Genomic DNA, 23902 nt, shown 5'->3' with positions numbered 1-23902 from the left:
CAACCCCGGCCCCCTAGACCCTAGCCTTGGGAGCACCTCCGCTCTCTCAGGCCTTTACCACGATGCTTCGCACACAGACGCCGCTATCGACTGACGGTTTAGACCACGCCCCGCTCCCCCCAAAAGCACCTTTCCCCGGGGTGGAAATGGCCACGGCTGCATCTCCCCTAGTCACTCTGCCCCTCTCCACTTCGATTTCTCCAACTCTGCAGTTCTGACTCCCACGGGGTCCTCGGGCCGCGCCCGGTCCACGAGCTCCTCTCGGGCTGCGATCGCGTCTACCGCGTCGTACTTTCCCGAGAGCTCGGTACGGTGCTCGGTGCACAACAGGCACTCACTAGATACCGCTCATCGGCTGGATCAGAGCAGTGCGGAACGACCCTCCACGGGGTGAACTCAGACGCCCCCGCGGGATAAACCCTCGTGCTCTCACTGCCCGCCGGGAGCCGGTCCGGAAACATCTCCGAGAAGAGGCCAGCGCTCGGGCTGCGGCCGGGGAGAGGAGCGCCACCGGGCCGGGAGACCTGCTTCCGACGCCGGGAGAGACAGCGAGACCTTCTACGGCACCGAGGCGGTCCGACCCGAACCCCGCAACAGGCGATCCCGCGAGGCGGGAGCGGTGTCATCCCCTAAAGGAAGAGCTCAAGGGAGGCTGGAAACCTTTGGGTCCTCGAAGCTGCCGGCCAGGGAGACGTCACAGGCCCCGAGCAGGGTTTTGTAGTGCGGGATGAAATTGTACACGACCAGCGAGCGCCGTCCCTCGGGCTCTTGCTGCAGGCAGGATCGGAGGTGCCGCAGTCTCTCTTCCACCGGCAGGCGTGGGTCCAGAGAAGGGGGTGCCAAGCTGGCACTGATGTCTGAAATGTTTTACGGGGGACGGGCAAGGGGGGAGGGAGGGAAATCGATTAAGTTCATCTGGAATTCTTTGAGACCGACGACGGCAAAGCGTGTTGATACTGGCAGCCCCGGGAGGGGGGCGGTTTCTGAATCTCACAGGGTGTATCGAAGAATAATAATAACAATAATAATAATTTGTCAAGCTCTTACTATGTGCCAGGCACCGTACTGAACTAGCGCTGGGGTGGATACGAGCCCATCGGTTGGACATACCCCCTTGTCCTGCATAGGGCTCGCAGTCTTAATCCCCATTTTACAGCCGAGGGAACTGAGGCACAGAGAAGTGAAGTGACCCGCCCAAGGCCACAGAGCAGACAAGTAGGCGGAAGAGGGATTAGAACCCATGAGCTTCTGACTCCCGGGCGCGTGCCCTATCCGCCACGCCATGCTGCTTCCCCCGAAGTACGGGGGGGCTGGGGATCGAACCCGGGGCCTCACACATGCGAAGCGCGCGCTCTGCCGCTGAGCTACAAGCGGCGCAGGTGGGCCCCGCTAGACGCTCCGGGAAACCTTAGCAGGAAGCTTGAGAGCAGGGATGGAAGGGAGCGGCGCGGAAGCCCCTGACCTCCCGTCTACCGGAAGCCCGCGGGGCACGGGCTCCGGCCGAGATCCCGACCGGCCGGGCCGGCCCCCGTTCCACGGGGTCGATGGCTCGGCCCGCGTTCCAATCCGGGAAGTTCCGCAGTTTCCCTTTTCCTCCGCGGCTTTCTCCGATGCCCCAAGACTCCGCGCGAGCCTTTGCCAACGAGCCGCCCAACTGCTTGTTCTCACCCCAGAGTGAAGGTAGGAAAGGGCGACGCGGTGCTCTCCGCTTCAGGCCGGCCACGCCTGCTTACCGGAATGACTCTGGTCCCGCTGCAGTGACAGATAGTAGGCGTCCTTCCCGCCCCAGCAGACGGCCAGGCCGACCACCGAGACGTCCTCGGACCCCTGGACTGGAAACCCGTCGTCGGTGATCGGGACGGGCCGCGAGGATCTTTCTAATACGGCAGAAGGGAACCGGTGAGGGATGAAAGCTCAGGAGAGTGAGAGGAGTGGAGAGGGCGGGGAAGGGGACGACGGCCTACCTTCCTTGAGCTGGCCCCCGATCGTGGATCTGGGGGGCTTGGGCCGACCGATCTTCTCGCAAGCCACCGAGATGGCAAATCTTCTCTGGCCCTGCCATTCTCGGATAAACGTTTGAAAGAGAGTCCTGTCACTGGCCACATCAATGACGGTCAGGGTCTCGGCGCTGCCGGGGACCGAGGGGGAGAGCCAAGCGTCCCGGGACGGCTCGGCGGAGACTCCGCCGGCCCTCGGGTCGACGCGCTGGTCTTGCGGCTCCGGGGCCGAGCCGCGAGTGGCTGCGTTTTGCGGTAGGAGATGCCAGGCTCCATCTCGGCCCGGAATCCCCTGGGTTTTGTTGGGCTTCCCACAGGACATGCCCAGGGCGCTTGGAAGGACGGGCTTAGCAGCGGCGGGTGTTGGCGGGATCAGTCCGAGGCCCCCGTCGAGATGGGGATCGGGTGCCCCAAGGCCTCCCTCGCCTTTCAGAGGAGACGCAGTCTGAGCGCGCAGCGCCGGGGGCCCGGCCCTACGGTCCGACCTCCCCCGCTCGGATCGTGAACCGACCTCAGGGGACGCTGACCCTCTGCGCGGGTGACCGGGTACCACGGCTGAACCAGTCTCCTCCCGGCTCCTGAAGTCCGCCGGCTCCTCTTCCCCTCCGTGCAGACCCGAACCTGCCCCGTTCGGCTGGACGGCTTCTGGGGGGCGGGGACAATTATCTAAAAGGCCCTGTAGTCCCGGGCTCAAATCGAACGTCTGCGACCACAGCCCGGGACTTTCTCCCTCTTCCCTGGGGACTTCAGCCCCCGGAGATCCTCCACCTGGCCCACGTCCGCCCGCGACAGAGTGGCGGCCATCGTCCTTCTCAACGTCCGACGGCTCCCTTGGCTCCGCTCCCTCAGAAGGCGAGGTGGGGGCCCGCGCCTCTGGGCTGGGAGCGGGAATCAGGACTTCGGCCATCTGGAGAGAGTCCAGTTCTGAGAAGTCGACGGACTTGTCGCCGAACAGGGCCGGCTGGGGCTCGATGGCGGGCGAATGGCCAACGGTCACCCTCCTCGGCGGCTCCCGGCGCGAGGGGCACGGGTGGTCAGTGCCGTGGTCCGGTGGGATCCCCAGCGGGAGGGGCTCGGCCGCCTGCGGGTCACAGACGGGCTCTGCTTGGCTTCCGGGAAGGTCACCGTCGAAACTGTCGAACAATAAACTGCTACTGAGATTCAGGCTGCTCTCGGAGACGGACCGGCCCTCGGCTACGCTGGACGGGGTCGGCTGGACGGGTCTCGTTGCGGGGGTCGCGGGGAGGCTCTCTGCTTTTGACTCTGGAGTTTGAAAACCCTGAAGAAAGCGAGTGAGTTGGGAGTCAGTGACCGACACCTCGTTTCCTTCACTGCCGCCGGGTGCAGCGTCCCCGGGCTGCTCGGGGGGCCTGGACCGGAGACCTGCCGGGCTCAGGATCCTGGCGGTTTGCTTCCTGGCGTTCGCGGACGCGTGATTCAGGTGCCCCGAGGCGACGTCCTCGTTTTGGAAAGCGCCGGCTCGGCTGGCGTGCCCGCTGCCCCTCCATGCCGGGCCCTCGGTCCCCCGTCGTCCGGGACTCTCGGCCGTCGGCCGCTGCTGAATGATTTTCTCCGTCTGGGTGTCCAGCTGGAAGCTATCTTCAAAGTCCCCAGGCCCGAGGTCCGGGTCCGCAGGCCGCTGGGCTTTCAACTGGGTTGCGGCACAGACGCCTGCTCTGCCGTCCCTCTGAGAGGCGTCCCTAAGTCGGCCCCCGTCCTGGACCGGTTCTTCCCGGGGCTCGGCTGTCCTAGTTATACTTCCCTCCACATCCCGAAAATCCAGGGAGGTGACGGTGGGCCCGGGGACGCTCGGCCTCCCACGTTTCCAGTGGCGATCGTGCCCGCTTTCCGAGCCAACGACTGCATCGTTCTTGTGCACGCCACCTCCAGGCCCTCGCTGCGCCCGTCGGTTCCCGGTTCGCCTGGCTTGAGGTTCCGGGGTGTCCCAAGGCTTCTTCTCGGGACCTGGCTTTACAAAGGGACCCTCCAAACGGGTTCCCTCGGCGGGTGGAGGGTCCGATGACTTGTTCGCGTCCCGCTCGGCCCTAACGTGAACAGAAGGGTTGGGAGCAGGGGACCCGGACCCTAAAACGTCCACAGTCTTTCCGCCGGAGGAGGGGGATTCTTTCCGACCACCGCCGCCGGGTCCCCCGCGGCCCCGAGACCCCGTCCTCTGCGTCCCAGAGTCTCCCGGAAGCAAGCGACGTCGCTTGCACCTCCCAGTTTTGTCTTCGGGCTGGTTTGCCGCCCCGCTCCGAGCTCCGAATCTGGGAGTAGTTGGCAGGTTTTCTGAAGTGGGGCTCAGAGCCGGTGTTATCCCATCTTCTAGAGAGAGCGCTCGATCCTTCCTCCGGGAGCCGGGCCGGCCTTCGGGCACCCGAGTGTTGTCCTTTCCCATGCCACGGTCCAAGGTCATCCGCTTCCCTGCCCCGGGCAGCCAGGCTGCGGCACCTGGCTCTCCCGGTGTGGGCTGATGTCGTGGGACACCCTCCCCGGGGATTCCGAAGCCGGAGGTCCGAGGAGGAGGACGCCCCTGGTTCTCTTTACCGGATTCTGGCACCGCCCTCGGTGGACTCTTGACTGGACGAGGCCTGGGCTGGGCTCCCTTGTCCTTCCCCTCGGGGGTCCCGGACCTCTGAAATGACCGTCCGGCACGCCGCCTCAACTCCCGGTCCTCCGCCTCCGAGTCGCCGTCGGCCCCCGCTCCGGGTCCCGGCTTCAGAAGAGAATCCGGAGTCCAGCGGACGCCCATCCCGGCCAGGTCCTGCTGCAGAATGGCCGTGGCCTCCTCCACGACAAGCACCGCCGCCTCTCTCTCCGTCAGGCCCTTCCTCCCGGACACCCAGATGGTGCGCTTATGCCGACGCTCCTCGGCCGCCTCCTCTTCCTCGTCCACCGCCCGGCGGGTGCTGGCCGGGAGGGACAGGATGAATTAAGCAACTTAAGCTAACGGGACCCAGCTTGGGGTGAGGAAGGGGACCCGGGGAGGAAGGAACTCCTCCGAGGATTAGGGAGAAGGGGCCGCCCCACACTGGCCTCCGCAGTTCCAAGATGTGCCCGGGCCAAGACGGGCCACGGGAGACCCAGGCTGGACCACCTGATGTCGGCGGCCCCCAGCAAGGCAAACGCAGAGAGGCTTGTCGGGGATCAAGCCGGAAAACGCAAAGCAAGAAGCAGGCTACGACTCACGGAAGACCCGAGCGGGAATGGGAAAACGGGCTTTCCGACGGGAGGAGGTCGGGTAGGCAAAGCAACGACGATGTCGACGGACAGCCGACGACCGGCAGCGGCCCGTTCCCCGGGGGCAGACCTGAAACCGCGGTGGAGGTCGGCCGCGGCCGGTGCGATTTTATCCGCGGGGGCGAGTTCGCCGTGCGGAAGGACTCCGTGGCCGGTAGGGTGGCCGAACGGGTGAGTGGGCTACGGTGGGAGATGGTGACATCGCCCCCTTTAAACTCTGGCAATTCTCCGGGGCCCAGACCACATTCGAGCAAATCGGGCCCGGCAGGGTGGGACCGGGCCCTGGCTGCTTCCTGGCTGGCCCTCGGGTTCCGACAGAGGCTTCCAGCATTCACGCAGAAGATCCAAACCCTCAGAGGCAAGTATTCCCATCTGAACGCCAGGAGGATTTGCAATTTTCCCCCAGGAGGGTCCTGTGATTCCACGCCGCTTTCTGGACCTTCATTAAGCGGCCAGTTCTCTAGACTCACTGTAGGCAGGGAGCGCGCCTTCCGACTCTGTTCTCTTGTACTCTCCCAGGCGCTTAGTACAGTGCTCTGCACGTGGTAAGCATTCAACAGATACCACTGGTTGACTGATTTGATTAGCAGAGGTCAAGCCAGAGCCAGGCCACGGGGCCCCCGGCGGAAAGGAAGCCATCTCGCCCGCAGCCTCCGCTCTCAGCTCCGCAAAGCGCTCTCTGCCCCCCACGGCCCCTCGGGCCCCAGTGCTCACCTCCGGAACGGCCCGGCGTTCCTCAGCGCCGCCTCCACCCGGTCCGCCCCGGCCCGGGCCAGGTCGGCCACGGTGACCAAGCCAGCCGCGTAGAGGGCTCTGGCCCGCTGGGCGTTGAGCAGGGACACCCGGACCAGGTCGCACAGCTCCCGCTGGACGCCGAACGACAGGCGGCTCTGAAACTGGCAGAGCAGCTGCTCCATGTTGTGCCAGCCCAGGCGGTTAGAGAACACCGTCACCATCCCTGCAAGAGAGGCGCCACTGACCGAGGGCACGACCGCGGTTACCGAGACCCCGTGACAACCTGCCGGGCCCGGCGCCCGGTGCTCGGGAAGGACCCGGCCGGCAAGTGACGCCAATCCCTCCCCGCACGGAACTCACCTTCTAAATGGTGATGGCGCCAACCACTGTACTAAGCGTCGGGATAGGTACAAGCTAATCCAGTTGGACCCAGTCCCTGTCCCACATGTGGCTCCTAGTCTTACGTCCCATTTTACAGATGAGGGAACGGAGGCACAGAGACGTGACTTGCCCAAGGTCACACAGCCGACAAGTGGCGGAGCCAGGATTAGGACCCGGGTCCTTCTGACTCCCAAACCCGTGCTCTTTCCCAAAGGATATTTCCCGAACCAATAATCCAAGGAGCAGGTGCATCATATACCAGAGGCCTCGGGAGAGTCTCCTCTTCTCCGAACACCGGGGGTTTTGGCGGAGGACCACCAGGCCCAACAATCCCCGGAGCCAGGACCCGACATCACCCCATCGGCTACCTACCGACCTACCTACTAGGGTCAAACTGGCTGCCCCTGAGGGTTCCTGCCAGGCAGAACTCACCCGCATAAGTAGCCGCTGACTGCTGGAGAGACTGAATCTGCCCCCGGCTGCAGCCGAATTTCTCTGTCATTTCCTTGAGGGGCACTTCGTTGATTAAATCTAGCAGGGCAAGGCTGGTGAAAAACCTGTCGGGCAAATCAGTCAGGCAGTCAATCACATTTGTTGTGTGCTGACTGGGTGCCCAGCACTGTATTAATAATAACGATGATGATGTTGGTATTTGGTAAGCGCTTCCTATGTGCCGAGCACTGTTCTAAGCGCTGGGGGAGATACAGGGTAATCGGGTCGTCCCACATGAGGCTCACAGTTAAACCCCATTTTACAGATGAGGTCACTGAGGCACAGAGAAGTGAAGTGACTCGCCCACAGTCACATGGCTGACAAGTGGCAGAGCCGGCATTCGAACCCATGACCGCTGACTCCCAAGCCCAGGCTCTTTTCCACCGAGCCACGCTGCTGCTTTTCTTCTCCTATTAAGCGCATAGGAGAGGACAATATACCGGGCACGATTTGCTTACATCCACCTCAATGCTTAACAAAATGCCCGACACATAGTAAGAGCTTAACAAATACCACAGTTATTACTAAGAACGGAGGCTGGGTCTCCAACCCTCCCCGGGACCTCGAAGGCCCGGTTGTGGGGCCGGCCAGGTGGCCAGCTAAACAGGCCGCTGTGGCCACTCAACCCAGCCCCAACCCCCTCCAATCCTTCGAGCCAGGTGGTTTCTGGGTCTCCCATCCCGGGACGATGCCTGCTGCAGAGAAGCAGCGTGGCTCAGTGGAAAGAGCACGGGCTTTGGAGTCAGAGTTCATGGGTTCGAATCCCAGCTCGGCCACTTGTCAGCTGTGTGACTTTGGGCAAGTCACTTAACTTCTCTGTGCCTCAGTTACCTCATCTGTAAAATGGGGATTAAGACTGTGAGCCCCACGTGGGACAACCTGACTCCCCTGTGACTACCCCAGCGCTTAGAACAGTGCTCGGCACATAGTAAGCGCTTAACAAATACCAACATTATTATTATTATTATTAGAGGCTGAACAAGATGCACAGGTCAGGAGGCATCCCGACACCGGAAGATACTTTACGCTAAGCGCTGTAGTCATGCTTTAAAATGACTATTATTACAAGAAAAGCTCTCTCTCTCCCCTTCAGTCCCGATTAGCGCCTTTGATAGATCCTGGAGAGCAGAGTGGTGAGGGAAAGCGGGCTACGCCAAGACTAGTGTCCCCCAGAAAACAATGCACCGATGCGTTCCCAAGATCCAAAGCCACATAAATAGATCCCCAAATGGACAATAAAGCCAGGTGCACGACCAGTCACTTCAACCTGTAACGATGGTAAAAGGTTGTTTCACTAGGTGTTATTTATGCAAACACTCGTAACTACTCAATTTTATAAATGTGATGCGTTATTTTCAGCGAGAAGGTACTTTAGATTTCCAGGCCAGAGATCGATCCTCGTTTACGCTGGATCCATCAGTCGTTATCTGAAGCTAAACCGAAACGCGTTTGATTCCCCTGTTCGAGCCCGTCAAAATACTTCAGAGACGGAGGGGGGAGGGGAGGGAGGGTGTTTAAGTCTAGGTAAGCTCAGCTGGTGTTCTCCAAGTGAGAGTGGGCCGTAAGAAATACCGCCAAGAAAATTCAAGAGCGTCATCTCAGGGATACCTGCATTCATTCATTCATTCAACAGTATTTATTGAGCGCTTACTATGTGCAGAGCACTGTACTAAGCGCTTGGGATGAACAAGTCGGCAACAGATAGAGACGGTCCCTGCCGTTTGACGGGCTTACGGTCTAATCGGGGGAGACGGACAGACGAGAACGATGGCGATAAAAAGAGTCAAGGGGAAGACTCCTAATGACTGTGGTCTCTGCTAAGCGCTTCCTGTGGGTCAAGCACTGTTCTTCTAAGCGCTGGGGAAGAATAATAATAATAATGTTGGTATTTGTTAAGCGCTTACTATGTGCACAACACTGTTCTAAAGCGCTGGGGGAGATACAGGGTCATCAGGTCGTCCCACGTGAGGCTCACAGTCTTCATCCCCATTTTACAGATGAGGTAACTGAGGCACAGAGAAGTGAAATGACTCGCCCGCAGTCACACACCTGACAAGTGGCAGAGCCGGGATTCGAACCCATGACCTGTGACTCCCAAGCCTGGGTGCGGGGCTCACGAACTTACCGCTGTATTATATTCTCCCAAGCGCTTACTGAATCTAAGTAGGAGAGAGAATAGTCATGGAACCCCCATTTAGACTTTTGCCCATCGCCATCTAATCTTCCCAGGTCCCGTACGTTCTTTCATTCAATTGTATTTATTGAGTACTTACTGAGCGCAGAGCACCGTACTGAACGCTTGGAAGCGAGTACGATATAACAGTAAGGAGACACATTCCCCGCCCACGACGAGCTAGTGGGGGAAAATGTCCCTCAGAAGTGGGATGTCCACCGTTCAACCCCCTACCTTTTGTGGATGGCCATTTGTCGGTGCTGTTTCTCCGTCTTTGCCACAATCTTTCCTTTCACCGAGCGGGCCAGGAACCCTTCTTCGATCCCCACCAGCTCGGCCACCCGCTTCATCGAGGTGGGCAACTTCTCCCACAGGCAGAAGAACTGGTACCAGTCGATGGTGATCCAGTCCTCGTAGACAGGCGTGACCTAGGAGGGGGAAGCGGGCCCGAGGCCCCGCGGAGGAAGCGGGTCGCCCATAGCCGCCTTCACCCCGCTGAACCTCCGGGCGGGGGTGACTGGCAGCCCGACCTGGCGGTCCTAATCCCCGCTTTACCCACGAGGGAACCAAGGCACACGGTGACTCGCCCGTGGTTACACAGCAGACAGGCGGCGGAAGCAGGATTAGAACCCAGGTACTACTGACTCATTTCATTCATCCATTCGATCGGATTTATTGAGCGCTTACCCTGTGCAGAGCACTGTACTAAGCCGGGCTCTTTCCACTAGGCCACGTTGCTGCCAAGTATTTTTACAGGGATCTAACCTCCACTGACCGTAAAGGAATCGGCTGCGACGAACGATGGTTTTTCCCGTCTGTCCAAGACCATCTGCACGTCACCCAGCCCAGGGCGATAGGCCAGGCCGATTATGAAGCCTCTACCCTTTCAGGCTGTGTGGGATTTTCTCCACACCGGCCCGGAGAAGCTAGAAGACGAAACACCTACCAGGTAGAGGATATGCAGGTCGTTCTCCAGGACGAACCCCTTCATAGCCCTCTGCAGGTCAGCAAAAACCCCCAGAGCCTCCGTCGGTGACAGCGAGGAAGAGAGGGTGGCTAAGCCCAGATGGGTTGGCTGATACACTTTCCCTGAGAGAGCAGCGGGCGGTAAAACTCAGAGGGCGAGCCCCAGGCGAGCATCGGCTTCCGCTCCGGGTGCCCCCACAGAGAACGCCGCCCTCGCCCGGCAGTGGGAAGCGGAGGAAGCGGGACGATTACCTTTATCTTCGCCGGCTTCCCGGACCCGGATGAATTCGTTCTCCAGCAGCCACGCCACACAGGCCTCGATCGCTCCCCGCTCGACGGTGTCCTGGTCCCCCGGGGCGGCCCGCTGGCCCTCGCGCAGGCTGGCCGCCGACAGGGTGCAGGAGGCATAAGTCTGCACCTCCTGGGCCGTGCTGGCCACCCCGCCGACTATTATCTACGACAGGAGGGTTTTGACCAGAGGGGCCAGGGAAGAGCAGGGCGATTTCACCCAAGGCTCGGTCCGGCCGAGAGGGGTAGGGAGTCGGGGGGGTGGTCACGTTCCCACAGGCACCCTCGATGGGGAGAGGTGAATTTTGGCAAGGTGACGAGTTAGGGGCCTTGGCTCCGAGAAGGAAGAAATTTTGGAACCGGCCTCGGGGATGCTGGAGAGGATTGGTGCAATGAGTCTCTTGAGGCCAGTGGCCCGTTACTCAACAGAACTTGTTCCTCGGCATCTGTATTCTCTCTGGAACACGCGTGTGCACCGGGGCCCATTCAGGGAGACGTGGGGCGGACCAGGGGATAGGCCAGGGCGATCCTTCCCAACCCACTCCAGGACACCCTGACGTCGAGGGGCGGAGGACCCACTGCCCCTGATTTGAGGCAACACAACCCTCTGAGAAAGCGGGCAGGGAGCGAGGGCAAGGAGTCGGCTCTGGACTCGGTGGTCATACCCAGCTAACCTTGAAAGGGGCAGCACTAGGAGGCGGGGACAGGAATTGGGGTGAGGAGCCTACGAGCCAGGTTCCCCCCGGGGCCAAGGAACCCTGTCAGCCCTGCCAAGCCCGATGATTCCACGTTCCACCACCTCCCTCGGCTGCCCACCCGGCAGAAACCAGGAACCAACCCTAGCCCGGAGGGCGTGAAGTGAAGGAAACCAAGCAATCGCTTCACTCCTCTAATGCTAACGTTCACACTGACCTCTCGCTCAAGTCCTGCCTCTGGCCCCGAACGCCCTCCCTCTTCATATCCGACCATCACTCTCCCTCGCTTCAGAGCCTTTTTGAAGGCACATCTCCTCCAAGACGCCTTCCCTGACTAAACCCTCCTTTCTGCATCATCCTGACTTGCTTCCTTCATTCATCCCCCTCCCAGCTCCACAATTCTTAATGTCCATATCTGTAACTTAATTTAATGACTGTCTCCCCCTCTAGATTGTAAACTCGCTGTGGGCAGGCAATGTGTCCGTGATATTGTTCCATTATCCTCTCCCAAGCGCTTAATACGGCGCTCTGCCCACTGTAAACTCTCAATAAATACGACTGACTGTCTGGTTGACTGTAGGTATCCCATCCCGCCCGCCGGAGGGGCGAAAGGAGCTCTCTCGCCCGTCGTGCCGTACCTCCAAGATGGCTCGGATCATGCTGGCCGTCATCTCTTCCCCGGCTCCGGTCCGGAGGCAGCTGCGGACGGGCTTTAGGGACCCCTGGAGCAGAGCGATGCCTTTCGACTTCTCGGAGTACTTGCACACTAAGATGCTCTCACCTAAGGGCAAAAGCGTGCCTGAGCTTGCCACGCGCGCGCGCGCGCGCTACTGTGTTTCTGGCAGAGAACAGGAGGAGGAAGAAACAGAAGGAAGGAGGAGGAGGAAGAAGGAAGGATGGGGGGAGGAGGGAGGAAGAAAAAGGAGGATGAAGAGGAGGAGTACGCTCCCTTTTCATAACTACCTCACACAAAGCCCCTCAGGGAAGTGAAAGTGAGGACACTGAGTGGACACTGAATGGCCAGGAGACCCCGGGCCACATCTGCACAGCAGAGGGTCCTCAGCCCAGGACCTTTAAACAAGCCACTGCATTGCTAATAATGGGATGACAATTATCTGGTTACAGCCGAGTTCCTGGGAGGCTTTGGCTAACCTCTCCGGGGCCGCTAGCCACCCCCCAGCCCTCCGGAAGAAGGCCGAGAGCGACGGGGAGGACAGGGATGAGTGGGGAACCTGTGGTCACTTTGAGAATCCACAGGAGAATCCACTTTGAGAATCCAGCAAGGCCAAGTTCCTATGCTGGGGCTTCCTCCCTCACATGAATTACTTTATTTATTGCCATTGTTCTTGTCTGTCCGTCTCCCCCGATTAGACCGTAAGCCCATCAAACGGCGGGGACCGTCTCTATCTGCTGCCGACTTGTTCATTCCAAGCGCTTAGTACAGTGCTCTGCACATCGTAAGCGCTCAATAAATACTATTGAATGAATGAATGAATTCGATTGACCGTTTCCTAGCAAATTAAAAGAAATGAGTCAAGGCTTGTGGTTCGGTCTCGGGAAGAAAGGGTAGCCCAAATTCCCTGGAAATAATAAATCCCAGCCCATGAAAGTCAGAAAAATGACTTCATCTTAATTAAGGCCAGTAGTCCGAAGCAGTAAGGCCTAATGGAAAGAGCCTGGGCCTGGAATAAGGACCTGGGTTCTAATCCCACCTCTGCCGCTTGCCTGTTGCGTGAACTCGGGCGAGTCACTTAACTTCTCTGGGCCTCAGTTCCCTCAACTTTAAAACGGGGATTCAATCCCTGTTCTTCCTCCTACTTACAATGTGAGCCCCAACTGAGGCTTGATGACCTTGTGTCTACCCCAGCACTTAGTAGAGTGCTTGGCACATAGTCAGCGCTTCCACAAATGCCACAGTTATTATTATCCGAAGACTACAGGATCAGATAATAATAATGCTGATTGTTAAGCGCCTACTCTGTGCCAAGCTCTCTACTAAGCGCTGGGGTAGGTAGAGGATAATGTGTTTGAGCACAGTCCCTGTCCAGCTGGGGGCTCGCCGTCTAAAGGATCTCGATTAGCCTCAGATTGCGGCTCGTGGCCCGGGGCAAGCCTTAGCAAACAGCCCCGAGGCCCCCTGTCCACTTACCGACTGTGTCCACGCCCTTCCTGCCGGCCCTGCCGGCCATCTGCTTGTAGGTGAGGATGTCGAGCGGCCGGCCGCCGAACGTGGGGGTGCGGATGATCACGCGACGGGCGGGCAAGTTCACGCCCGAGGAAAGGGTGGAGGTGGCCACCAGCGCCCGAACGAGCCCCTGCCGAAAAGCCCCCTCGATAATATCCCGCTCGTCGAAAGTGAGGCCTGGAGTAGGGGAGAGAGGAGGGGAGAAGGGGTGCTGGAAAGACCTCAAGCCCGGGAGAGGACCCCCTCGGCCGGGCCCCGCCAGAGAAGCCGAAGCCCCAGGACATTCTGCAGGAGGAACGGGATCCCGCTCCCGGACTCGGAAGAGGATGGAAGCAGGACCCGGATCTGGGGGGCCCCCATCCTCTGCGGTTTGGACGCCAGGAGGTTGTGAACGAGCAGAGTGCCTGGACAGGAGGGGAAGGTCAGCAGGATCTGCCGACCACTCGGACCCGCGACCCGAGGGGAGGCGGCGGGGCCAGCCGGGAATACCTGCGTGGTGGAACGCCACACCCCACGGCACAGTCCGCTGGAGCACCGAGTCCAGTCCCGAAGGCGAGCGCTTTAATTGGTCCGTCACCTCCTGGAGTCCCGCTTGGTCCAGGACGACCGGGGCAGGATGGGATGGATCTAGCGAGAGAAGATACGGCTCCAGCCGTCGCCGAGACCCCCGGGGGCGGCGGTGGTCCCCACTGCGGGCCCTCGGCACCCACCCTCGGCCTGGCGCTGTTGCAGGTTGTAGAACTCGCGGGCTATGATGTCGGCCAGCTTCTCACACCAGCTCTTGGACGGGCAAAAGACTAAGACAGAATGGCCTTGGTGGATGACCTCGTAGCACAAACTGACAACGTGGTCCTCATCGCCCTGAAGGGAAGAGAAGGATTACCAGCAGAAGAACCAGAGAAGCAGCGTCGCCTACTGGAAGGAACCTGGACCTGGTGGGAGTCGAAAGGACCTGGGTTCTAATCCCAGCTCCACCAGTTGTCTGCTGGGTGACCCCGGGCAACTCTCTGGACCTCAGTTCTCTCATCTGTAAAGTGGGGATTAAGAAGGGGAGCCCTAAGAGGACAGGGACTGTCCCCGATTATCCTGTATCTATCTCAGTGCTCAGTACGTAGTCAGCCCTAAGCAAATACCATAAGAAATAAAATTAAAAACCACCCTCTCCTCTGACTTCCAGGCCCTCAACTGCTCATACGTCGATCCCCGGCTACAGATTCCCTGCTATAAGCAACACCGCCATTTCAATCCGAGAACCAGAGATGACTCCAACGCACCACACAATCCACCAAACCCATTTACTTAGGCAGTTGTGCCAGCCGATCAATCAGCTGTATTCATCGAGCGCTTCCCTTGTGCGCAACACTGGACGAGGCACTTGGGAGAGTACAGTATAACAGCTGGTACACACGTTCCCCGCCCGCAAAGGCGTTACAGTCTTGAGGGGAACGCTCGTGTGAGTTTTCGGTTCTGGGATGGGAAGTAAAACGGAAAGACGGGGGCCGTCGGGCCGGAGTTAAAACAGAAATGACTTTGGAAATTCTCTGGCCGTATTAACGAGTCTCTCAAAATCCTGAGATTTACAACTGCTTGACACTGGCCCTCAGAACGCCAAGACACAGAGAACGCAGAGGACATCAAGACACAGAGAATTCAGCCCCAGCGGCACGGGGGGGCGGGGGTCAGGTGCTCTCAAGGAGAGGTGAGGGAGACCCACCTCACTGACGGGGCCAAAATGGGAAGCTCTTGTTGAATCCATGAAGGGTTCAAATTGCAGAAGGCATTTACGGGGAATCCCTCTCTAACACAGCTTGACCATTTTGAGTCCGCGGGTCTTCTGGCGGTCCGAGCCACCCCATTTGAGCACGGGAACCTCAGCCCCACTTCCTCGGGCCATCCTTTCAGATCTGCCTGTAGACGGGTGGCTGGCCGGGAAGGCAGAGGCCACTACCAGCCAGAGTGCCCACGGAGGCTGGCGGGTTTCCCTGCCCCCCGATACCGCGGCCCGGTGAAAGTCCCAAACCGGACTCGGTCTCCTCCGTCGTCACCCGCGGGACAAAACGGGGCGACGGCAGGGTCGGGAGCCGAGCTGACCCGAGAGATTTACCTTGACCCGGAGCACCGGCTGGAACTCCCGAACCAGTTTCAGGGAGGCATCGTAGACGGCACCGCCGATCTTCACCCGCTCCAGAAGTGGCACCGGCCGGAAATCCGTCTGGTACAGCTCAGCGTTCAACCAGGATGCCAAGAGACCCAGGTTAGGGAGAGTGGCGCTCATGCCCACTATCTGAACACCTTCATGGAAATCATTCGGTGAACTGGCCTGGCTAAAACACACACAAACACACACCACCTAGGTTATGATTATTAGCAACAGTAAAGTTTGGATTCTTTTTCAATTGCACTTCTACTGATCTTTCTTCTCTCTACTACCAATCGACCCGCTTTACTCCTCAGAATGTTTCACCCTGCTCGGTCAGAAAAGCAGCATTTAGCTCCTGGCATCCAGCAACCTGAGGATCTCTGTAGGTTCCACATGTTTACGGAGGCACAACGGTACTTGGATGAAGAACAATAGGAATCTTCTACCCCAAATGAAATTCAAAGTGGAGCGTTCTCTTTTCTGTCAGAACTTTTTATTCCCCAACCCGCGTTCATCCGAGTTCAGAGAAAAATGGACCTGGGTTGATGGTGGAGCTTCAATTTTTCACAGCAATCTGGTCAAATCAAATCGGGCCTCAAATTCAAGTGAGGATTGGGTGTCGGTTTAGTCTCTGAGTTAGGCTCAAAGACTCGATTATTTACTATCAACCAATCAATAATGATAGAAGCAGCGGGGTCGAGTCGATAGAGAACAGGCCTGGGAGTCGGAGGGACCTGGGGTCTAATCCTAGCTCTGCTACCCATCTGCTAGGTGAACTTGGACAAGTCACTTTACTTCTCGGGGCCTCAGTTCCCTCTTCGGTAAAATGGGGATTAAGACTGTGAGCCTCATAAGGTTCATGGACTGCGTCCAACCTGATTAGCTTGTATCTACTCCAGTGCGTAATACAGCGCCTGGCACATAACTTACAAAGCACTTACTAAGCAACAGATACCATTAGGAAAAAAAAAAATCCCATTCACTGCCTTGATATCAGTTCTCTCTCTACCTGGGACTGTGGAACAGGGACTGTGTCCTTGTATCCTGTAATGCTAGCACAGTGCTTGCCCCTGGATTTGTACCCTTTATTCACCCCACCTTTAATCCCACGACGCTCATGGACATAACCGGAATTTATTTACATTAACGCCTGTCTCTCCCTCTAGACTGTAAATCCTTGTGGGGAGGGAACCTGACTACCAACTCTTTTTGTAAAGTTCTCTCCCAAGCGCTCAGTAGAGCGATCTGCACACAATAAGGGCTCGATAAATATGACCGATTGACTGAGCATCTGCTAACGAGCGGGGCCCTGTACTGAGCGCTTGCAAGTATCTGTGGTAGAGTTGGTAGGGAAGACCTCTCCCTCAAGGAGCTGACCCCCTAACTGGTGAGAAGACAGCTAACGACCAACATGAAACCCAAGGTTGGCAAGCCCGGGTTTTCGTGCAAAATGGGATTGGATCAGGATCGCTTCCGGGAAGCGGTTTCCAGGACTACACTGGGCTTGACCGGGAATCTGAATCCCAGTGACCGCGAGAGAAACGGCGGCTGCCCCGGCCCCCGGTTTACCCCCGGCCCACCTGGCGGCGGTTCTCCGCGTTACGAAGAGGACCTTGGTCAGCAGAAGCTCCAACAGATAGCCCCGATGGGAGTCTCCCAGCATGTGCAGCTCGTCCACCACCACCATCCCTGAGCCGAAGAGGAGGAGGCTTGGTTTCTGGGAGGGGCCGGCTCGAGGCGGTGGGTCAGGGGGACCGGGTCCAGCCTGCCTATCGCCGCGTTCCGGCCCCGGCGGGCTCCAGCAGAGGTCGGATCCACTTGACCGGGGCCTTGAGGGCCACGGAGGGAGGGAAGGAGGGGCAGAGCGTGCTGCCGGCAGGGGTGGACTCTACCCGCTTCCACTTCGGCCCAGCTCTTGGAGGTGGCGGCCAGGAGAAGCCAACCCCGGCAACGAGACCGTTCCAAACGAAACACACAACCGTTCCCGGGTGCAGCCCGCGACAGGTGAGAAACCTCGTCCGGTGGCCCCGTCCCCGCCCCCGCCGGCCAAACAACAATTTAATCAATAAATACGATTGAGTGAATGAATGAATGAACCCCTCTCCGGCTTTCTTTGCCCTACAGCATCCCACACCCGAGAGAGAGCTTGAGTGGAGGGGGTCGTCGCTTCTCGATCTTGCCAGACAGCAAAAGCCGAACCAGGGAGACCTTGAAATGAGGGGGGCCATTGTTGTTTTACCCAAATTACGGCCATCCCGCCAGTTGGCTGCCTCTTGGCTCCAGACCCCGGAGGCTGCAGGGGGTGCCGGGAGAGAGGAGAGGGCAGGGCAGGCCAGGCCTAAGTCGCTGGCACTGCACGGCAACAACCCCACCCCTCCCCCTCAGAATGGGCCCAGGGGGTCTCGTTGTCTCACCTAACAGATCCATCTTCTCTTCCTCAATGAGGCGATTGATGAGCCCGTTGGCTCGCTCGATGGTACAGACGGCAACATCCAGGGAAGAGAAGCGGCCCGCTGGCGAGCTGCTGCCCATGTAGCCGCCCACCCGGAGTCCGACCTCCTGGAACAGGTTCTGGGTGGGCAAAGAGGAGCAGCCCGTCGGCGGGAGGACAGATCTCGGCGTGGGACTGTGGTCACCCTGCCGCCCTAGCCCAACCGCTCCCCACGCCCCCCAGCAGCCTGGTCCTGGAGGCAGGGACTGTCCCTATCTGTTGCCGAACTGTACATTCCAAGCGCTTAGTAGAGTGCTCTGCACATAGTAAGCGCTCAATAAATACTACTGAATGTAAGTAAATGCTCAATAAATATGACAATGAATGAATGAACGTTTATTTCACTTTCTTTGCGTGTCTGTCGCCGGCCCCCCCTACCCCTTATCCTTAGGCTGTGACCTTGTCTACTTTTAATCCGGGTGACTTTTTTTCCTGGTGTTTTGCCCGCAGCAAGTGCTTAATAAAGACCATTACCACGTCACCTTCTGATCTGCACGTGTGCCAGGCAGAGCAGGACAGAACCATCCCCCCAACGTCCTCCCGCTTCCGGCCCAGGAGAGACGACCGAGGTAGAGGGTTCTCTCAGCTCACCTCCAGGTAATACTTTTTCTCTTTGGCCACCGAGACGAAGGGCAAAATGAAGAGGGCTTTCTTACGGGTTTCCAAAACCTTCTTCAGAATAAGCAGCTCGGCCACGAGAGTCTTCCCGGCACTCGTAGGAGCTAAAACGGCACGATTAACGCAAGGGGGTCACATGATTAATGAAAGGGGACCCCGGGGTCTCGTGGGAGCTTACGTGAGTAAGTTGGTAGGTGTGGGTGAGAGTTAACAGTCTAATGGGGGAAGGAGTTGGCATAAACTGACAAATTGTTGAGAATGACAGAAAGAAGGCAACGAAGAAGCAGGCTACAAAGACAAAAAGGACAAAGAAGAAAAAGACAAAGAAGAGAACAACAAAGACAACAACAAAGAAGATGATGAAAGCAAAGACTGGTGGTTTTAAGCCCTTACTCTGTGCTACGCCTTATACTAAGTACTGGGATAGATATAAGATAAGCAGGTTGGACAGAGTCCCTGTCCCTCATTGGGTTCACAGTGGAAGGAGGAGGGAGAGGAGGGATAATAATAATAATAATGGCATTTATTAAGTGCTTACTACGTGCAAAGCACTGTTCTAAGCATTAGGAGGGATACAAAGTGATCAGGTTGTCCCACTTGGGGCTCACAGTCTTAATCCCCATTTTACAGAGGAGGAAACTGAGACACAGAGAAGTAAAGGGACTTACCCAAGGTCATTCTGCAGGCAAGTGGCAGAGCCAGGAGACGACACAAGTGAACAAACAATAAACAAATGGATAAATACACAAGCCCCGTGGTGGCCGTGAGATACCAAGACAAGCACAGATGAGAATAAGTTGAAAAGGACTATTTGACTTTCTGTTCAAGGCTGGAAAATACTTAATTGTTCACTCACGAATTCTCCCAACTCCTCAACAAAGTAAATATAATGTGAACTAATCTCCGAGAGGGGAAAGGTCGCGTGCCTCGTTGAGGCAGCCAGTTATTTGAGCGCTTAGCATATAGTGCATCGCTACCAGTGGGGCCCCTGATCCCCTAGAAAAACCATCACCGTTACTATTGAAGCGCAGAGAGAATTAGGTCTTGGAGCTAGTTTTCAGCCCTGAGGCCACTGGGCCTATGGGACATCATAATAATAATAATAATGATAATGATATTTGGTGTTTATTATGCATCAAGCTCTGTTCTAAGTGCAGGGGCAGGTACGAGTTATTCAGTCCCTGTCCCACATGGGGGCTACCTGCCTAAGCGGGAGGGCGGATGGATAATTGAATCCCCATTTTTACAGTGGAGGAAACTGAGGCACGGAAAAGTTAAGCGACTTGCCCAGATCACACAGCGACGAGTGGCAGAGCTGGGATTAGAACCCAGGACCAGGCCGGCGCTTTTTCCATCAGGCCACGCTGCTTCTCACGATGGACAGGATGAATAGCGGCACGGATTAAGCGCTTGCTACGTGCAAGCACTGAGGTGAGCCTGACGGTAGGTTCCAGGCAGTCAGATGAGACCCACATGGGGCTCACAATCGAAGAGGCAGGGAGTCCATCGTATTTGTTGAGCGCTTACGGTGTGCAGAGCACTGTAGTGAGCGCTTGGGAGAGGATGATATAGGAATAAACACATTCCACAGTCTAGAGGGAGAGCAGAAAACCTAACCCTGTTTTCCCGACGAAAAGACTGAGACCCAGAGAGGTTAAGTGACTTGTCCAAGGACACCTCTCCGGACCACCGGGGCCTCCCGTCTCCCAGCCCCGTCCGCTAGACCCCGCGGCGAGGTCCGTGTGGTGGACAAGTGGCCGCCCCCTCCCAGAATCAGCTCTCGGAAGCAGGCAACCCGAGCTACCTGAGTAGACGAGGTTTCTTCCTCCCAGGACCCGCCCGAGGAGGAGGCACTCGGCTTGCCACTCGAACATGCGCACCACGCCGAGGCGTCGGTATGTCTCCAGAACCTCGTGGGGCAGCCCCCAGCTGGCCAGCAGCAGCTTGTCCATCCGGCCTTCGGGAACCGTCACCGACGGACCCTGCCCTGACAGGAGCGACGAGAATTGTGGTAGTCGTGAAGCATTTTCTAGCATTTTCATGGGTTCGGACCCCGGGCTCTGCCCCTTGTCAGCTGGGTGACTGTGGGCAGGTCACTTCACTTCTCTGGGCCTCAGTTCCCTCATCTATAAAATGGGGATTAACGGTGAGTTTCACGTGGGACAACCCGATGACCCTGTATCTCCCCCAGCGCTTAGAACGGTGCTCTGCACATAGTAAGCGCTTAACAAATACCAACATTATTAGAAGCAGCGAGACTTCGTGGAAAGAGCCCGGGCTTGGGAGGCAGAAGTCGTGGGTTCTAATCCCGGCTCCGCCACTTGTCAGCTGTGTGACGGGGGGCAAGTCACTTCTCTGTACCTCAGTTACCAGATCTGTAAAATGGGGATTAAGACTGTGAGCCGCAGGTGGGGCAGCCTGATAACCCTGTATCTACTCCGGAGCTTAGAACAGTGCTTGACATGTAGTGTTTAATACCATCATTACTATTATTATTATTATTTGCCAAGCACTGTACTAGGCGCTGGGGTGGCTCCAGGATCATCAGGTCAGACCTAGTCCCTGTCCGGCACGGATTTTTTTTTTTATGGATTGCGTTAAGCGTTTAGTATATTCATTCATTCATTCGTTTTTATTGAGCGCTTACTATGTGCAGAACACTGGACTAAGCGCTTGGAATGGACAATTCGGCAACAGAGAGAGACGATCCCTGCCCAATGACGGGCTCACGGGCTAAGTTCGACTCCCGGCTCTGCCATTTGTCAGCTGTGTGACTGTGGGCAAGTCACTTAACTTCTCTGGGCCTCAGTGACCTCATCTGTCAAATGGGGATTAACTGTGAGCCTCACGTGGGACAGCCTGATGACCCTGTATCTCCCCCAGCGCTTAGAACAGTGCTCTGTACATAGTAAGCGCTTAACAAATACCAACATTATGAAACGGGGGAGACAGCAGAATAAAACAGAACAAAACAAAAACAAGACAACATTATCACGATAATATACGCCAGGCACTGTACTAATGACAGGGAAAGACACAAGACTGAGAGCTCGTCATAGGCAGGGATTCTCTCTTTTGCTGTACTGGACTTTCCAAATGCTTAGCACAGTGCTCTGCACACAGTACGCGCTCATTAAGTACGATTGAATAAACAAATGGAATGAGTGAATGAATGAACGATAACAATACTGGTATTTGTTAAGTGCTTACGATGCGCCAAACACTCTTCTAAGCACTGGGGTAGATACAAGGTCATCAGGTTGTCCCACGTGGGGATCACGGTCTTCATCCCCATTTGACAGATGAGGTCACTGAGGTACAGAGAAGTCAATGATAATAATAATGATGGCATTTGTTAAGCGCTTACTATGCGCAGAGCACTGTTCTAAGCGCTGGGGGAGATACAGGATCATCAGGTGGTCCCACGTGGGGCTCACAGTTTTCATCCCCATTTGACAGATGAGGTCACTGAGGTACAGAGAAGTCAATGATAATAATAATAATGATGGTATCTGTTAAGCGCTTACTATATGCAGAGCACTGTTCTAAGCACTGGGGGAGATGCAGGGTCATCAGGTTGTCCCACGTGAGGCTCACCACCTTCATCCCCATTTGACAGATGAAGTCACTGAGGCATAAAGAAATGGTTAATAATAATGTTGGTATTTGTTAAGCGCTTCCTACGTGCAGAGCACTGTTCCAAGCGCTGGGGGAGATACAGGGTCATCGGGTGGTCCCACGTGGGGCTCACAGTTTTCATCCCCATTTGACAGATGAGGTCACTGAGGTACAGAGAAGATAATAATAATAATATTGGTATTTGTTAAGCGCTTCCTATGTGCAGAGCACTGTTCTAAGCGCTGGGGGAGATACAGGGTCATCAGGTGGTCCCACGTGAGGCTCACCACCTTCATCCCCATTTGACAGATGAAGTCACTGAGGCATAAAGAAGTGGTTAATAATAATGTTGGTATTTGTTAAGCGCTTCCTATGTGCCGAGCACTGTTCTAAGCACTGGGGGAGATAAAGGGTCATCGGGTTGTCCCACGTGAGGCTCACAGTCTTCATCCCCATTTGACAGATGAAGTCACTGAGGCATAAAGAAGTGGTTAATAATAACGTTGGTATTTGTTAAGCGCTTCCTACGTGCAGAGCACTGTTCTAAGCACTGGGGGAGATAAAGGGTCATCGGGTTGTCCCACGTGAGGCTCACAGTCTTCATCCCCATTTGACAGATGAAGTCACTGAGGCATAAAGAAGTGGTTAATAATAACGTTGGTATTTGTTAAGCGCTTCCTACGTGCAGAGCACTGTTCTAAGCACTGGGGGAGATAAAGGGTCATCGGGTTGTCCCACGTGAGGCTCACAGTCTTCATCCCCATTTGACAGATGAAGTCACTGAGGCATAAAGAAGTGGTTAATAATAACGTTGGTATTTGTTAAGCGCTTCCTACGTGCAGAGCACTGTTCTAAGCGCTGGGGGAGATCCAGGGTCATCAGGTTGTCCCTCGTGAGGCTCACAGTCTTCATCCCCATTTGACAGATGAGGTCACTGAGGCACAGAGAAGTGAATAATGATGTTGGTACTTGTTAATAACAAAAATAATAACGTTGGTATTTGTTAAGCACTTACTATGTGCAGAGCACTGTTCTAAGCGCTGGGGGAGAGCCAGAGGGTCATCGGGTGGTCCCACGTGAGGCTCCCAGGCTTCATCCCCATTTGACAGAGGAGGTCACTGAGGCCCAGCGAAGTGACTTGCCCACGGTCCCCCGGCTGACGAGTGGCAGAGGCGGGATTCGAACCCGTGACCTCTGCCTCCCCAGCCCGGGCTGTTTCCACCGAGCCCCGCTGCTTCTCCAAGTGGGCCTCCCCTGACCTCTGACCCCGGGCGGCCGCCATTAGGCCACACGGCCCCTCCGGCCCGAGCGAGGGAATGGGGGGCGGCGGCAGCGGCTGCGGGGGTCGTACCTGGGCCGGGGGGCGGGCTCGGCGAGGGCGGCCCCGGGCCCCGAGGGCTGCCCGAGCGGCGCCTTTTCCCGCCCCGGCTCCGCCACGGCGGCGGAGGCGTCGTCATGGCCGCCGTCCCCTCAGCCTCGGGCCCGACGGCCTCCTTCCCGCCTCGCGCTTTCAAAGCCGGGCCGCCCCCACCCGGAACCATAGAGCCGGGCGGAAAGAGCGGCCCGGCCGCCATCGCAGCCTCCCGGCCAAAGAGCGACCGGGGACCATAGAGTGCGCCCGAGACGGAGCGGCCGGAGAGGCTTCGGCCTCGGGGAGCCGGAGCGCCCCCAGCGGAGGGAGGGAGGAAGTGCTGGTGGGCGGGGACACCGCTCCACTCCCTCCCTCCCTCCCTCCCTCCCTCTCTCCCTCCTTCATTCATTCATTCAATAGTATTTATTGAGCGCTTACTATGTGCAGAGCACTGGACTAAGCGATTGCAATGGACGATTTGGCAAGACTCGGGCGCCTTGGTCTCATTCATTCATTCATTCATTCATTCATT

At 57.2% G+C, this 23902-nt stretch overlaps 1 protein-coding gene across 1 annotated transcript in view; it reads right to left on the bottom strand.

Moving 5' to 3' along the window:
- POLQ (DNA polymerase theta) overlaps positions 1-23593 on the bottom strand; it is a 34265-nt gene extending 10672 nt beyond the window's left edge. Inside the window, exons 1-18 of the mRNA XM_039914339.1 lie at positions 23371-23593; positions 20206-20388; positions 18375-18505; positions 17707-17863; positions 16873-16981; positions 15257-15476; positions 13863-14013; positions 13642-13779; positions 13117-13329; positions 11606-11748; positions 10237-10438; positions 9965-10107; positions 9253-9446; positions 6786-6910; positions 5952-6195; positions 1965-4906; positions 1734-1877; positions 661-857 (exon numbers count right to left, since the gene is read on the bottom strand). Of these exons, the coding sequence (XP_039770273.1) occupies positions 661-857; positions 1734-1877; positions 1965-4906; positions 5952-6195; positions 6786-6910; positions 9253-9446; positions 9965-10107; positions 10237-10438; positions 11606-11748; positions 13117-13329; positions 13642-13779; positions 13863-14013; positions 15257-15476; positions 16873-16981; positions 17707-17863; positions 18375-18505; positions 20206-20388; positions 23371-23593 (5859 nt within the window). The remainder of the gene's footprint in view (positions 1-660; positions 858-1733; positions 1878-1964; positions 4907-5951; positions 6196-6785; positions 6911-9252; positions 9447-9964; positions 10108-10236; positions 10439-11605; positions 11749-13116; positions 13330-13641; positions 13780-13862; positions 14014-15256; positions 15477-16872; positions 16982-17706; positions 17864-18374; positions 18506-20205; positions 20389-23370) is intronic.
- Between the last annotated feature and the right edge of the window lie 309 nt (positions 23594-23902).

The sequence above is a fragment of the Ornithorhynchus anatinus genome, chromosome 16 (assembly GCF_004115215.2).
Source record: "Ornithorhynchus anatinus isolate Pmale09 chromosome 16, mOrnAna1.pri.v4, whole genome shotgun sequence".
In the NCBI taxonomy this organism is placed as follows: Eukaryota; Metazoa; Chordata; class Mammalia; order Monotremata; family Ornithorhynchidae; genus Ornithorhynchus; species Ornithorhynchus anatinus.
The sequence above is the reverse complement of the archived record's forward strand: the minus strand, read 5'-3'. Positions and strand labels throughout refer to the sequence as shown.